The 16602-nt window shown below is 40.7% G+C and overlaps 1 protein-coding gene across 5 annotated transcripts in view; it reads left to right on the top strand.

Moving 5' to 3' along the window:
• Positions 1 to 14206, top strand: part of CAMK2A (calcium/calmodulin dependent protein kinase II alpha) — a 346233-nt gene extending 332027 nt beyond the window's left edge. For 2 of the 5 annotated variants that reach the window (XM_089682134.1, XM_089682135.1), the window contains 2 exons: positions 3981 to 4209; positions 13071 to 14206. In XM_089682134.1, the coding sequence (XP_089538260.1) occupies positions 3981 to 4209; positions 13071 to 13110 (269 nt within the window). In that variant the 3' untranslated portion in view covers positions 13111 to 14206. Of the gene's footprint in view, positions 1 to 3980; positions 4214 to 11415; positions 12722 to 13070 lie in introns of those variants that run through there. The other 3 variants (XM_089682137.1, XM_089682138.1, XM_089682136.1) reach the window with 2 other exon arrangements.
• Positions 14207 to 16602: the final 2396 nt, after the last annotated feature.

Raw genomic sequence — 16602 nt, 5'->3', positions numbered from 1 at the left:
GACTACTTTAAACAAGGCTGCCAAACGGCTGGGGCGAACAGAGCACGGATCACAGGTTGGTGTTCTTAGTCTACAGAGGCTGTGAAATGCTTTCTCAGACCCTTACTGGACTACAACACACCTTTCACATTTCCATAGTTTAGGAGGATGTTCTATAGTCCAGCTGGGGAGAACTGCACATGGCTCACAATGCTGCCTGGGATTTCACTGCATCAGAGGCAGCATAGTCAGCTGATTACAAAATGTTGTTAGCCCACTGGATTTCTGGCAGATGAACAGGTATTTTTCTGTACTTGCAGCATTTTTAAGAGAGACAAAACATGGGGAAATGTGCTTGCATTGCAGAGATACACTACAGATATAAACTTTTAAGTAGCACAGTGGCTAAATGGTTAGCACTTCTGCCTGGTAGTGCTAGGGTTACTGCTTCAAATCCCAGCCACATCACCACAAGCCTGGAGTTTGCATGTTCTCCCGTTGCCTGCCTGGGTTTTTCCAGGTACTCCAGTTTCCTCTCGCACTCCAAAGACATGCTGGTAGGTTAATTGGATCCTTTCTAAATTGGCCCTAGTATAAATGTAAGTTAGGGACCTTAGATTGTCCACCCCTTGAGGGTTTGGGACTGATGTGTATGTACTTTGTATATGTAAAGTGCTGCCTAAATTGATGGTGCTATATAAGTACCTGAAATAAATACATAAAATAATTTTTGATGACCTTAAAATTGTACAAATTTGCTTGTCTGCTTTCTTGTTTTTGTATTAAGTAGAAGTGATTTCTAGATTACCCTCCTGAGGGAGCTCTCAGTTGATCAGTGCAATTACTCTAATGTCTCTTACCTGTTGAGGCATGATATCAGCCACATGTACAGGTGAAACTCGAAAAATTAGAATATCGTGCAAAAGTTTATTTATTTCAGTAATGCAACTTAAAAGGTGAAACTAATATATGAGATAGACTCATTACATGCAAAGCAAGATAGTTCAAGCCGTGATTTTTCATAAGTGTGATGATTATGGCTTACAGCTCATGAAAACCCCAAATCCACAATCTCAGAAAATTAGAATATTACATGCAATCAATAAAACAAGGATTGTACATAGAACAATATCGGACCTCTGAAAAGTATAAGCATGCATATGTACTCAGTACTTGGTTTGGGCCCCTTTTGCAGCAATTACTGCCTCAATGCGGCGTGGCATGGAAGCTATCAGCCTGTGGCACTGCTGAGGTGTTATGGAAGACCAGGATGCTTCAATAGCGGCCTTCAGCTCTTCTGCATTGTTCGGTCTCATGTCTCTTATCTTTCTCTTGGCAATGCCCCTTAGATTCTCTATGGGGTTCAGGTCAGGCGAGTTTGCTGGCCAATCAAGCACAGTAATCCCACGGTCATTGAACCAGGTTTTGGTGCTTTTGGCAGTGTGGGCAGGTGCCAAGTCCTGCTGGAAAATGAAGTCAGCATCCCCATAAAGCTCGTCTGCGGAAGGAAGCATGAAGTGCTCCAAAATCTCCTGGTAGACGGCTGTGTTGACCCTGGACTTAATGAAGCACAGTGGACCAACACCAGCAGATGACATGGCTCCCCAAATCAACACAGACTGTGGAAACTTCACACTGGACTTCAAGCATTTTGCAGTGTGTGCCTCTCCATTCTTCCTCCATACTCTGGGTCCTTGGTTTCCAAATGAGATGCAAACGTTGCACTCATCAGAAAAGAGGACTTTGGACCACTGAGCAACAGACCAGGTCTGTTTTTCTTTAGCCCAGGTAAGACGCTTCTGACGTTGTTTGTTGTTCAGGAGGAATACGACATTTGAAGCCCATGTCCAGGATCCGTCTGTGTGTGGTGGCTCTTGATGCACTGACTCCAGCCTCAGTCCACTCCTTGTGAAATTCCCCAACACTTTTGAATGGGCTTTTCCTGACAATCCTAGCCCAGGCTGTGGTCATCCCTGCTGCTTGTGCACCTTTTTCTTCCACATTTTTCCCTTCCACATAACTTTCTATTAACCTCCCTGGCGGTATTCCCGAGTGTAGCTCGGGGTAACATTTCAGTACCAAAAGCGGTAACCCCGAGCTACACTCGGGAATACCATGCACTGCTCCGGCATGTGTTCTTCACTTACCTTACCCTGCGCTCCCACGATGTGTTCCCTGCAGCGTCCCCGGCCATCTCCTCCGGCCGATGCCGGCATCCGGCTTCTGTGTCCTGTCCCTGTGACGTCGGGACGTACGGGCGCCGCCGCCGCCGGCGGCGGGAAATTTAAAAATTTTAAAAAATGTCATTTTTTTTTTTTCATTTTACACAGTAAAACATTGCTGTTTCAACCTATTTCACATACATATTGTCCCTAGTGCTTTGTCCTGCGCCCTGCCTGCATTTTGTCTGTTCTTTCTGCCTGGAAACTGAGAAATGTCCATGGCGTCCAAAAAGTGTCCCTTTAGGTCAAAAGCGGTTTAGATCAGCTAGAGAACAGCGATAGTAAATCAGAACCACTTACAGAATTGAGTGATAATGATTCGTGGGGGAAATTCGTCATCAGAAACTGAAAACGATTTTGCGACTGAGCTCAGCAATGTGCTAACTTGGCGCTCTATTTCACATTTCAGTGTTTTTGGTTTGATTATATTATTGAATTAAATTTTTTATTATTTTTATATTATTTTTATGATTATTTATTAAATTATAATTTATGATTTTGTGTTTCAAATTTTATCATACCCGGGATGTTTACTAGACTCTTGTTCGGACAGATTTCAGTGAGTTTTTCCTAAAAATTACAGCCTACAATAAAAAAAATACATATTTCCATGCAAAAAAATGGTACCGCTTTCAGCACCAAAGATCTGAAATAATCATACCGCCAGGGAGGTTAATGTGCTTTGATACAGCACTTTGGGAACACCCAACTTCTTTTGCAATTACCTTTTGAGGCTTTCCCTTCTTATGGAGGGTGTCAATGATGGTTTTCTGCACAAGTGTCAGGTCAGCAGTCTTTCCCATGATTGTGATTCCTACTGAACCAGACTGAGAGACCATTTAAAGGCTCAGGAACCCTTTGCAGGTGTTATGGCTTAATTAGCTGATTAGAGTGGGACACTTTGAGCCGAGAATATTGCACCTTTTCACAATATTCAAATTTTCTGAGATTGTGGATTTGGGGTTTTCATGAGCTGTAAGCCATAATCATCACAATTATGACAAATCACGGCTTGAACTATCTTGCTTTGCATGTAATGAGTCTATCTCATATATTAGTTTCACCTTTTAAGTTGCATTACTGAAATAAATGAACTTTTGCATGATATTCTAATTTTTCGAGTTTCACCTGTACTGTAGTGTTTGTTGTTTTCAATGAGTCAACCAACTCATAGGTTTAAATCTGGAGTTGCAATAAAGAACAACTACTGTTTAGTACTGCAAAGCAGAAAACAGACCCTGTGTATGTGACAACTTCCCCCATGCCTCATATTTTTACATACTCTACATGAAAACTATGTATTTTGAATCCATTAATATGATTATTGACATGAAGCTGAGTGTTTCTACATATTAATCTAAAAAAACACTGGACTTTGTGTTCCTGCTAAAGTGACACTAAAAATAAAAATCTGCAGATACAAAATAGAGTAAGGAAATATAATGCTTATATCTGACCAGCTCAGGGGTGGACTGACCATTTGGAAACTCGGGCACTGCCCGAGGGCCCGGGGTCAGTAGGGGGCCCCATGAGATGCCCTTGGTACCTTTTTCATAGGCTTTTTTGAGTTTGGGCAAGGACACAGGGGCCCCATGATCCCCTATTACCCGGGGGCCCCATGAGTTGTCAGTCCGGCTCTGGACCAGCTGTAAAACAAAATATCTCTGAATAAAATGTATGAGCACATGGTAAGTATCTATTACCTCTGTGTTTATTTTCCTATGTAAAACATAGAGCTTCACTTTAAATGTCTAAGCAATACATTTATCTCTCTTTCAGTGTGGTCACGGAGCAATAAACCTCTTCACACAACCATCTTGAACCCTCATATTCACCTGATGGGGGATGAGTCCGCATGCATTGCTTATATCCGCATAACCCAATACCTGGATGCCAGTGGTGTTCCCCGAACTGCCCAATCAGAGGAGACATGTATTTGGCACCGTCGTGATGGAAAATGGCAAAATGTTCACTTTCACCGATCAGGAGCCCCTTCAGTCCTCCCACAGTAAGAGTTTTAATTATATTTTTTTATGTAGCATAGTCACAGGGTCCTTAATGTTTTGTTGCCTTTACTTTCTAGTTCTGTTCAGGAACCATCAACAATTGCACATGGTATAGGCCTACCACAGTGCTACAAACAGGAAACTTGCAAAACCCTACATAGGATCATTTAAATTGACATTGTTGGCTGTCACATCACTCCCTATAGAGGGCAGTACTGGAAGCCAATCAGGCTATACTGAATTGCAGATTAAGCAGTAAATCCAACACAGCTTACTGAGAGTAAGGCAAGCCATAGATTAATCGATTTTCTTTTTCTTTCCCTCTGCCACGGGTGGAAGGAAAGAAAATTGCTCGATTCCTCTCTCAATACACTCAGTGCTGGAGGGGGGGCACGGGAAGCTTTCCCAGTCAGCAAAATACAAGGGTTATTGCTATCGGAATGCTACAAATCCGACAGACTGGTCATATCCAAGTTGATTGATGGATCGACTTGGGTACGATCAGCCTGGCCATGGATGGAGTGAATCTCTGCTAGTCCCTGCTGAACCAGTCAAGATTCGATCCATCTATGGCTGGCTTGAAGGAAAGCAGTCCCATCACTATTTACTTACATTCTTGACCAAGTTATATTGTTTTGACTGCAATGGAAAAATTAAATGGCCAGGACTTTCTATTGTAACTTGCATAGGGGTCTGGATTGGAAAACTGGCCTAAATAATTTCAAAGCAGATAATATATACAGTCATACCCAAAAATGTTGGCACTCCTGCATTTCTGTCAGATAATGCCCCCATCATTTGATATAGTTCCACATAATGATCTAATACAAAAGTTGTACAAGCTAGGAGTTAGCCCTTGGGTGGTTCAGTGGATATGCAGCTGGCTAAAGGATAGATACCAGAGTGTGGTTGTAAATGGAGTTCACTTGGAAAAGAGACCAGTCACTGGTGGTGTACCACAAGGCTCTGTACTAGGTACTGTTCTATTTAATCTGTATGCAAGTAATATAACTAAAGGTTTGTTGGACAAGGTGGGGTTTATTTACTAAAGCTGCAGAGTGCAAAATCAGGCTCACTTCTGCATAGAAACCAATCAGCTTCCAGGTTTTATCACCAAAGCTTAATTGAACAAGCAGAGGTTAAAAGCTGATTGGTTTCTGTGCAGAAGTGAGCCTGATTTTGCACTGTCCAGCTTTAGTAAATAAACCCCGGTATGTCTTTTTGCTGATGGCACAAAGGTGTGTAATAGGGAAGATATCCCTGGAGGTGTCTGTAACATGGAACGTGATTTGGCATTGCTGGAAGATTGGTCAAAAAAGTGGAAATTGCAGATCAATGTTTCTAAATGTAAAATAGTGCACCTAGGGAAAAAGAGTGCCTTACGAGAGTACAACATTGGGGGTACAGTGTTGGCCAGCACATCAGAGGAAAAGGACTTGGGGGAATTTGTTTCAGATGATTGCAAAATGAGCAAATAGTGTGGCCAGGTAGTCGGGAAAGTGAATAGAATTCTAGGATGCATCACTAGAGGGGTCACCAGCAGGAGGAGGTCCTGATTCCCCTATACCTGTATAGATCTTTATTTAGACCTCATTTGGAATACTGTGTCCAGTTCTGGAGACCTTAATTACAAAAAGATATTGATAACATAGAACGAGTCCAGAGACGGGTAACAAAAATGGTGAAAGGTCTGGGGGATAAAACATAACAAGAGTGACTTCAGGAACTTAGCATGTACAGTCTGGAGGAAAGAAGGGAAAGAGGAGACATGAATGAAACCTTTAAACACATCAAGCGGGTGAATAAGGTTAAGGAGGGCAGTATTTTCAACATGAAACCAAAACCAAGAACTCGGGAACTTGACCTTGAACTAACTGGAGGAAAGTTCACAACTAATTTCAGAAAGTACTATTTTACTGAAAGAGTAGTTGATGCTTGAATATAGTTCCAGCAGAGGTAGTGAGCCAGTCAACAGTAAATAGCTGCAAACATGCTTGGGACAAGCATAAATCTATACTCAGACAAAAAAGTTAACAAAAAAACAAACAAACAAAAGCAACAACCCCCCCTCCCAAAAAACACACAAACAAACCAAAAAAAAACCAGGCAGACTCAATGGACCACTCAGTCTTTTTCTGCCGTCACTTTCCTATGTTTCTATGTTTCACTTTGCCCTGAAAATTGTTGCAATTACAAATGTTTATACATTCTAATGTTTATTTCTTTTGTTTGTATTGGTATGGTACAAAAATGTGGAGCAACAAAAAGCCAAATCTGACACATTCCATGCAAAACCTCGAAAGTGTACTGGACAAAATTATTGGCACCTTCTAAAATATTGCAAAAATTAACTGCATTCCACGTTTGTGATGGTCCTGTAATTTGTAATTAAACTTACCTGGATCAGTTAACAGGTGCTGACAATATGGAAATCACTCCGGCAACCAGTTAAAATGGTGAGAAATTGGCTCAACCTCTTTGTTGTGTGTCTGTGTGCCACGTGGTGCATGGAGAAGAGAAAGAACAGCAAATAATTGTCTGAGGATTTGTGAAACAAAAATTGTGGAAAAGCATGGACAATCTCAAGATTACAAGTCCATCTCCAGAGATCTTAAGAGAGAACTGTGCGCAACATTGTCAAGAAGTTTACAGCCCATGGTACTGTAGCTAATATCCCTGGATGTGGACAAAAGAGAAAAATTGATTAAGGATTGCAACGAAGGATTGTTTGTATGGTGGATAAAGAACCTCGATCAACTTCTAGACAAACTAAGCTGACCTTCAGGCACAGGGTACAACTGTGTCAGCTTGCACTATACGTGGCCATCTGAATGAAAAGGATTCATGGAATATGTCAGATCTGGCTTTTTGTTTCTCCACTTTTTTTGTGTCATACTTATACAAAGAAAAAGACACGAGAATGCTTTAACATTTGTAATTGCAACAATTTTCTGGGCAAAGTGGTACATTATCTGACAGAAATGCAGGGGTGCCAATATTTTTGGCCATGACTGTATATATTTCAATTGTATATAAAAAGTCGCACATTTGTGTATCGTATATTTATAAAGTATGCTGGACAGCATAAACTTCCATCTCTCTTTTTCATAAACATGCCCCAGATTAGATCTAGAACAATTCTTATGAAAGTTATCATTCTACAGATGACATACAAGGATAATTGGAGCTTTGCAAATTAAAACGGAGTTCCAGCTGAAAAAAAAAATTAAAGTCAGCAACTACAAAAACTGTAGCTGCTGAGTTTTAAAATACAGACACTTACCTGTCCCTCAGTCCAGCGGTGTCCTCACCACCGCCGGCCATCTTCTCTCCCTCGTGCCAGCATCTTTAGTGCTGCTTCACAGCCGGGTGCCCACTGCGCATGCGCGAGTAGCGCTGCGCTTTGTGAATGGCCCCGTAGTCTTCTGGGACCTGTCACGTGTCCCAGAAGACTACAGGGAAGGAAGGGGGGAGGACATCTTCCGCTTCTGATCGCCTATGCGATCACAGCGGGCGTGGAAGCGGGTACCTGTCAAATTCGGGTACCCGCTCCACCCTGCCCCCAAAAGATGCCAATCCTTAATGGGGAGCAGGAGACAGAGCGTTAAAGCAGAACTTCTCCTTTTGGGTGGAGCTCCGCTTTAATTGCCCTTCCTCTTCAGCTGCTATTTATTGGGTTCTGAAGCTCCATGACCTCCAAGACTCTAACTCAACAGGCCTGTCTGGCAGCCAGTGTTTCTCTGAGTAGTTTAAGGTTTATATTTGTTGATTTAGTAATGCTGAAAATCCATTTTTTATCTTCAAGTGTTGCCAACAGCAAACTTTTCCCCAAAACCATCTCCTGTCTTTGTATTAAGTGTCCAAAATATGTGAGCTTCAGTTTCAGTGACAGTCTTTTCAGTGAGCAATCTAAATTTATTTCCTTAACTAATGACTGATTTGCTATTTTGAATCAAGAAACTTTCAACATTTCTCTGCAACATCTTATTTTTAAAGTGTCCAATTTTTTTGGCACTCAGCCTCTCTAATACTGTAGGCCAACTTTCAGTGCCTTCTGTTAGAACTGGCAAGTCACAGTTCTGAAAATATGATCATGCAAATAGCATCGTGCAGCATTTTTATTATCTATATATGATGGTCCTAGAAGATGTATGTAGGTTATATCCACCTGGGTAGAAATAAACCAGTAGCCTATAATAATCAAAACAACAATTAAACAAGTCTATATACCCTTAGGAAAAAAAACAAAAACAAAAAAAAATTTCAGCATAAATTTATGCCAAAATGTATTCTGCTACATGTCTTTGCTAAAAAAAAAAATCCCAATCCGTGTAAAGTAAATGGTTTGCGTGAAAGTTATAGCATTTACAAATGGCGGTATAGATACTTGAATTTTTTTTTATTTTTACTAGTAATGGAGGTGATCAGCAAATTATAGTGGGACTGCGGCAGGCATTCTGACACTGGGGGGAACTGACTTGGTGTCACTGACATCCCCAGGGACACCAATACAGTGATCAGTGCTAAAAAAAATAGCACTGACACTGTACTAATGGCACTGGGTAGGAAGGGGTTAACATCAGGGGCGATCAAAGGGTTAATTGTGTGCAGGGAGTGTTTTTCTAGGGGGCGGTGTGTGTGGGCTTTACTGTAATCACACTGCTCTGGATGGCTGTACTGTGCACAGCCATCCAGAGCAGTGTGCTTGAGCTGACAGGGAGGAGGACTGTTAGAAAACAAAGCAGTCCTCCTCCCCATTGCAGATGCTCGGTAATCACCGGGCGCCGGTGGGGAATCACCGGCTGGGACCCAGTGATTGACAGCCATGGCCGCAAATGGCGGCGTAGGTAGGAAACACAAAATCACATATATATATGTGATTTTATGCACCCCTACTGCCCTGTAGCAGTATATATGCTTCCATCCCTTTTCATCCCCTTTCTGATTCTTGGTTTTAACTTAGTAAGTTGTCCTCACCACGTCTAGATGCCTAAATGCATTGAGTTGCTGCCATGTGATTGGCTGATTAGCAATTTGTGTTACTAAGCAGTTGAACAGGTGTACCTTAAAAAGTGGCCGGTGAGTGCATATGATGGTCAACTAGAAGACACAATGTCCCTCAGCTGTAAAAATTTATTCAGAGAAAAGAGGAGGCATCATCCACTGTGAACAGCCCTGTTGATTTTTTAAAAGTGAACCTGATTTGGCCTAAAACACGTCTTTGGTGGAATTAAAGCATTTTTTTAAATTTTGGATAGAATAGAAAATAGATAAAAAATGGTTTTTTCCATTGAAAGAGAAACCCTTTCTTAGAAAGTTGTCACCAGAACAAGTGTGCCCATTGGAAGATTTCTAGGGTCCTGTTTCACTGACAACTTTGACAGCTCAAAACGTTGTATTTTCTCTCACTCTCAGTCACAATAATCACTAGGGCAAAAAGAGAGGACAAATCTTTCTAGCAGGGAAAAAAAGCAATAAAAATCTAAGAGTCCAACATCTATTAATATGGGTATTATTTCACAATAAGAAAATATAAAACAGCCAGTGTATTTCAGAGGTAAAGATCTCCTTATTCTGTAGGTCTCAAATATTGTATATAATTGGGAAGAATCGAAATGGCACAGTTATCACCATTCACTCTTTGGATGATGAAACATGGAAATTGTCCAGGATTTTGGACTATCAGTTCTTTATGCTGGCACTCTCATTGAACGTTTTACATGTAAACTCCAAGCTTTGGGTCCTCCAATGGAGTCACTACACACTAAGGTGTCCGTTTATGACACACAGAATAGCTGCGATTCAGAGGATCTCAGCTATTCTCTGGTCATTCACAGTTTATGACAACCAGGAGAACTGTTCAGCTCTTCACTGGAGATCTGTTTTCTCCCTCCAGATTCTCCAGCCCAGAGATGGAGAATCGGAGGGACCGCAAACTTAGCAGAGATAATTTACCTCTGCTTAGTAAACTGATTTTTTACTGTAATCTCGCGAGATTATAGTAAAATCAGCCATTTCCCAGCGTTTGTAGACCGTTCTCCCTTCGTTTGGAGAACTGATCTACATATGCTTCATAAACGGCATTCACAGGAGAACTGTGTTCTCCGAGAATTCCAGAGAACTGAGCAGTGATCATTTACTGCTGGTTCATAAATGGACACCTATGTGAATGTGATTCATCTTCTTCAACCATAACTCACTTCAGACTCACACGATCCAGCAATAAAAATCTGATATAGGTTCTAATCATCCCACACTTTATCCAAAATGAATCTTTGATATACTTTAAATGCTGGCACCTTGTGGTGTCAAAAACATTACCGTTAGTTCTCATACAAATCTCTGTATCCCTGTGGAGCCTCTGCACTGACCCATGCTATACAAGGGGCCTCTAGTTCTGCTCAAGTCAACTTTATGCCCTTTTCCTCAAAGCACTAAGCATAACTGTTAGTCACTAACATGCCAAATGTTAAAACCTGTACTACCCCAGGGGCGGACTGACAACTCATGGGGCCCCCGGGCAATAGGGGATCATGGGGCCCCTGTGTCCTTGCCCAAACTCAAAAAAGCGTATGAAAAAGGTACCAGAGGCATCTCATGGGGCCCCCTACTGACCCTGGGCCCTCAGGCAGTGCCCGAGTTTCCAAATGGTCAGTCCGCCCCTGTACTACCCTTTGAAGTTCTGGCCTTTGAAATGTTTAAGAGAGCGTGGGGGTAATCTTGACTTTGGGCAGAAGTTGAGGTCCCATGTACCAACTGGGCCTAAGATAAATTTGAAGAATAACACAGGCTCAACAAAGTGCTACACTTCAGTACTACTGTTAAACATATTAGACTAGATCAGTTGTTAAAAACACCACTTTTTTTTTGGCTCTTTTTATGAAAGAGTTGTATTTATTGGATGTACAACCATGCTTCTTCAGCTTAACATTTAATATATATCTAGAGTTGTATTTTTTTAAATAGAAAAGAAAAGTTAAAACTACCGTAATTGTTTTCCATCTGAGGTTTACATTCACTTCCTGTCGCATTGACACACCAGGAAGTGAGAGAACTGAAATCCATAGTTTGGGAAATCATCTTTGAGACAGTTGTTGCTTTGAGGTCATGGAGCTTCAAAGCACTCTAAGAGTCTCTAGGTGGGGACAGTTGGAAGGTAGGAATGCAGCTGTTCATTAAACCAATGTCATAAACTTTGTGTCTTTCAGCTGAGATTCCATCTTTGGCCATGGACTCTAATTACCAGTGTCAGAAGAAGCAGCCCCATTTGACTTCTGCAACTCTCTCCCCTTCTTTCTCTCTGCACCCCTCTTTTTCACTGGTCCATACCTCTCTTTCTTTCTTTTACTTCTGAGGTATCAGGTGACAGGAGACAGTGTGGAAGTTTATGTCCAGATATGTGTGAGCCTGTGTGCGTTAACATGTTCTCCGCGCAGTTCTAGTCACCCACCAATAAGAGGTCAGGGAGAGAGGGGGTGTGTCTTCTCTGGAAATTATGTCACTGCAAATTGGGACTGTGATTTTAGCAGTGATACTCAAGCAGATCAAATAATGCATCACCAACTTCAAAAACCATTTCACTTTCATTGTAGAATAAAACACAGATTATTTCAATATTAGTAAAGTGGCAGACATTTATAGAGCTGACTGCATCTGAACAAATTTAATAAAAAACGAAAGTCAGCGCAAACTATCAGACATTCACTTAAACCAAAAGCACAAGTTCACACATAATAAAGGCATCCCGGGTTTTTCAAACCACAAGGTTCTGCACTTGTTGAAAGTATCTAGTGATCATCAATCATCTCATTTCATAAAGACTTTTTTGAATTTTAGATCAGAGTTATCAAAGGTTGCCTTAACTACTAGAGCATCCGATCAACTTCATAGCTGCTTTTAGCAGTCCAGGGACAAAAGTAATAATATTAACAATAACAAATGTTTGATTTTTTTTTTTTCTTGCTATACTCTGCCCAAAACCTTGCTGTTTTGTGGGTGCAGTGTCTCCGCCTACAAATTTTTCTTTTTCAAAGAATGTATATTTATTTAAAGAGCTAAAGGGTTCATCGTTTTTACGTTGCAAAGCAATGTTGTGCAATGAACAGACAAACAATAAAAAAACAAAAAAAAAAAGTTCAGTGCAGACCGACGATGCAAGCTATAGTAATAATAAATATCTATAAATATTCATACATATATATATTTTGTGCAAAAACATCAGTGTGTTAAGAAAAATAGTCTTTCTATTTGAGATCTAATATGCATGCTTTTATAGAAGTAAAACATTCTTGTAATAATTTATTTGCAATATGTTACTACAATTTTTTGGGAGAGGGAGGGGAGGGTGGTTCTCAAAAGCAACCTTAGAAGAGGTCTCTCTTTTTTTTTTCTTTTTTTTTGGCGTCCATCTTTTGATGGATGGTGTACTGCTTACCTTACCTTTCTGAACGTTTGTTAACATGCTTGTACAATATTCTGCTGTTGAATGAAAAGTTAAAAGTTTTCTTTTTATGAGTTTAGAGTGTGGTTTTATTTATAGTGTTGTTCGGGTTCTAAATTTAAATCAGTGGCTGCTTTATTTACTTTAATTTTAGGAAAGCTCTTATTAAAGAGGAATCCTAATGTACAGGGCATTCAGTTTTACTGTCCTCTGCATGGTGGCTTTTTAAAACTAAGCAATGATGAAGTCTAATGATGAGAAGGTCTAGGCATGTTTACATTTTTAGCTATAATAGTGATCTGTCAGATTAGGCTGTTTATCAAATAATCTGTATGATAAATGTGGTGGGTTAATGTCCTCCTGCTCAAAAGCACCTAAGAACAAATGACTGTACTGGGCTGTGATGTCTGTTTCTTTCTTTAGTGAAGATGTGGAGATGAAAATTACAGGCGATGTCCTATAAACTGGATGGAATCATTTGACATGACTCAAATTTATTCTTGTACAAGATTTGCTGAAGAAGAAGACATGACTCGTAACTTCTGTGTCACAATAAGCAGGACACTTGATTGGTACAACTGATGGAATTTTTTTCTTGAATATGCGTTATGCACACAGAATGATCACTGGATTTCAAAGATCTTGACTTTTTGAGGAACGGAGAAGGCGGGAACCATCCACAAAGACTAACCTCTTGATTAATATTTATTTTGTCCTCTTTTTGTGGTCAGTGGTGTTCCTCGGTGATGTTGACTTGTTTTTAGGATGATCATTCATGACTTTTTTTCACTTGACTGCAATTGTGCATCATTGCCAAATGGATTTATTTTGGTGTAAATAACACTAATTTAATAGACCAAAAAATGTGGTCTAACAGCACACCTACCCTACACTTTCTTCATTTCTAATAGAGATTAGCAGTGTTTTCAGAATGCATTCATTTCTGAGTAAAGGCTATTATAGTTTAATTATAGAATTGCAGGTTAATTAGTGTTTAACCTGTATGTGAATGACTGGCCAAATAAGTTTATCAGCAAGGCTTTCTACATTCAGTAGAATCAGATATATTGTTGCATGGTGTCTTTGTTGCCCATACATGGCCTGTGCCAAATGTCTCCAAAGAGAGGCATTTTTGCATTCACTTCTTGGGGTAAATTTTATGGTCAGGGTTGTTTGCAGAATGTCTTGTCTCTAGTCTTCCGAAAATTGTACCTGTAAAGATTATATTGTGTTATACCTCCGCTTCAGTACCTACCCTCTCACCTGCTACAGAATAATGGCTCTCAAATCTTATAAGGGAATGTGAGGGCTAATTGTTAAGTACCTGGAACCAGTCCTAAAAAAAAGAGAACAAACCACAGATATGTCATCAATTGATGCCAGCTATTATCATTTATCACAGTGTCTGAAAAAAAAACTTGATGTAATGCCCATACCCACATCAGATGGTTAACCCTATACTTGAAAAACCCCAGCTCATATCTGATTGGTAGCTATGGGCAGGGCTCAACAAATCTATCCTGTTAATTGTGACCTGTTGATGTGTTTTTTTTTTCTTGCACTCCGAAAGTCTTCACTTGTACTGGACACTACTTGGCTGTTATACACAAATCTCACAAAAACGTTGTGCCTTCACCTAGCATTTCTTGTAGAAAAGTTAGATCCTAGAACAGTGGTTGGCTTGGGGATAGATGTGTGCCAATAGGTCAACATTAACTGGATCTTGGTTTTGTTGCATAGTGGCTGTGGCCAACACAAACAGTTCTTTTTTTCAGATATTTTAATAAATGTAGCTTACTGTGTCTGCAAAGCTCTCGGTCCATTAAGAGCTGTCCTTACTTTTCCTGCCACCTGACAAAAGGGAGTTTGTTTCTGTTTGACCCCATATTCACATGGTGGGTTGGTGGCATGAATGTACAGTATATTGCCAAAAGTATTGCGCCCCCTGCCATTACACAAAAGTTAATGGCATCCCAGTCTTAGCCCGTAGGGTTCAAAATTGAGTTTGCCCTCCCTTTGCAGCTATAACAGCTTCAGCTCTTCTGGGAAGGCTATCCACAAAGTTTGGGACTATGTCTATGGAAATGTTTGACCATTCTTCCGAAAGTGCATTTGTGAGGTCAGGCACTGGTGTCAGACAAGAAGGCCTGGCTAGCAGTCTCCACTCTAAGTCATCCCAAAGGTGTTCTATTGGGATGAGGTCAGGACTCTGTGCAGGCCAGTCAAGTTCCTTTGCCCCAAATTAGCTCATCCATGTCTTTATGGACCTTGTTTTGTGCACTGGCACGTTGTCATTTTGGAACAGGAAGGGACCATTCCCAAACTGTTCCCACAAAGCAGGTAGCATGAAATTGTCCAAAATGTCTTAGTATGCTGACACCTTAATAATTCCCTTCACTGGAACTAAGGGGCAAAGCCCAACCCCTGAAAATCAACCCGACACCATAATCCCCCCTCCACCAAACTTTACACTTTGCACAGTACAGTTAGGCAAGTAGCAATCTCCTGGCAGCCACCAAACCCAGACATGTCCATTGGATTCAAACACAGCAAATTCTGTACTCTTGCACTGGGGATGGACTCAGCAGAGGCTAGGGTGACAATATAAATGTCCTGGAATATGCACTCCTTGCTGCCTTCAACGGACCGGGGTATCTAATGTCACTGACTGCAAAAGAAAAACAAAAAGAGGGCCCACCTAGTGAATTATCATAAAAAATATTTAATGAAAGGATAAAAAGTAAGTATCATACTCACAATGGACATATAAAGAACAGGCACATCACAGTAAACAGCGGTGTTCAATCCATTTAGCATCTGAGTCCATAACAATGGAACCCTATAAACCAACTGGCTGACGCATTTTGAGGACTCAGCCTCTTCCTCAGGATTGAACACCTCTGTTTATTGTGATGTGCCTGTGTTTTATATGTCCATTGTGAGTATGATACCTACTTTTTATCCTTTCATTAAATATGTTTTACGATTATGCACTAGGCCGGTGTTCCCTCTTTTTGTTTTTCTTTTGCGTTCACGTCCATTGGATTGCCAGACAGAGAAGCATGATTGGTCACTCCAGAGAACACGTCTCCACTGTTCTACAGTTCAGTGGTGGTGTGCTTTACACCACTGCATCTGACGCTTTGCATTGCACTTGATGATATCAGTCTTGGTAGCAGCTGCTCAGCCATGGAAACCCATTACTATGAAGCTCTCTACGCATAGTTGTTGTGCTAATCTGAAGGCCACACATGGTCTTTAGCCATTTATTCTGCAGAGAATTGGTGAATTCTGCGCACTGTGTGCTTCAGCATACGCTGACCCCACTCTGCCATTTTACGTGGCCTACCACTTTGTGGTTGAGCTGCTGTTGTTATATTACCACTAACAGTTGATTGTGGAATATTTAGTAGCAAGGAAATTTCATGGATGGAATTATTGCACAGGTGGCAACCTATCACAGTACCACACTTGGATTAAGAGAGCGACCCATTCTTTCACAAATGTTTGTAAAAATAGTCTGCATGCCTAGGTGCTTGATTTTACACACCTGTGGCCGTGGAGGTGATTAACACACCTGAATCAAATGATTTGGAGGGGTGTCCTAATACTTTTGGCAATATAGTGTATCTAACCTTTCCACTAACTATTAAGCTGAAGTGAAGACATGGTGCATGCCAATAGCTATAGAGCGATGGAGATGGTGGGCCAATGAGTGGCCAGGGAGAAGAAAGTAAGAACCATTAACCTCATCTAAAAGAAGATCTGTTTGGATTCTGTCCTGTCATTTGACCGTATGATTATTTTAGCCAGTGCAAGACAGTTCTTATTTTAAACACATTTATGCAGGAGAACCTTTATTTTTGCCTTAGTAGTTACTCTTAAAGTAGAATCTATTCAAATATTTCCTAAGATGATCCAGGTTGTAAAGGATAGCACAAGTCATCAAATACTA

Source organism: Staurois parvus, unplaced genomic scaffold, assembly GCF_062004578.1.
Source record: "Staurois parvus isolate SC_StPar_1 unplaced genomic scaffold, SC_StPar_1.0 ptg000286l, whole genome shotgun sequence".
Taxonomy (NCBI): Eukaryota; Metazoa; Chordata; class Amphibia; order Anura; family Ranidae; genus Staurois; species Staurois parvus.
The sequence above is the reverse complement of the archived record's forward strand: the minus strand, read 5'-3'. Positions and strand labels throughout refer to the sequence as shown.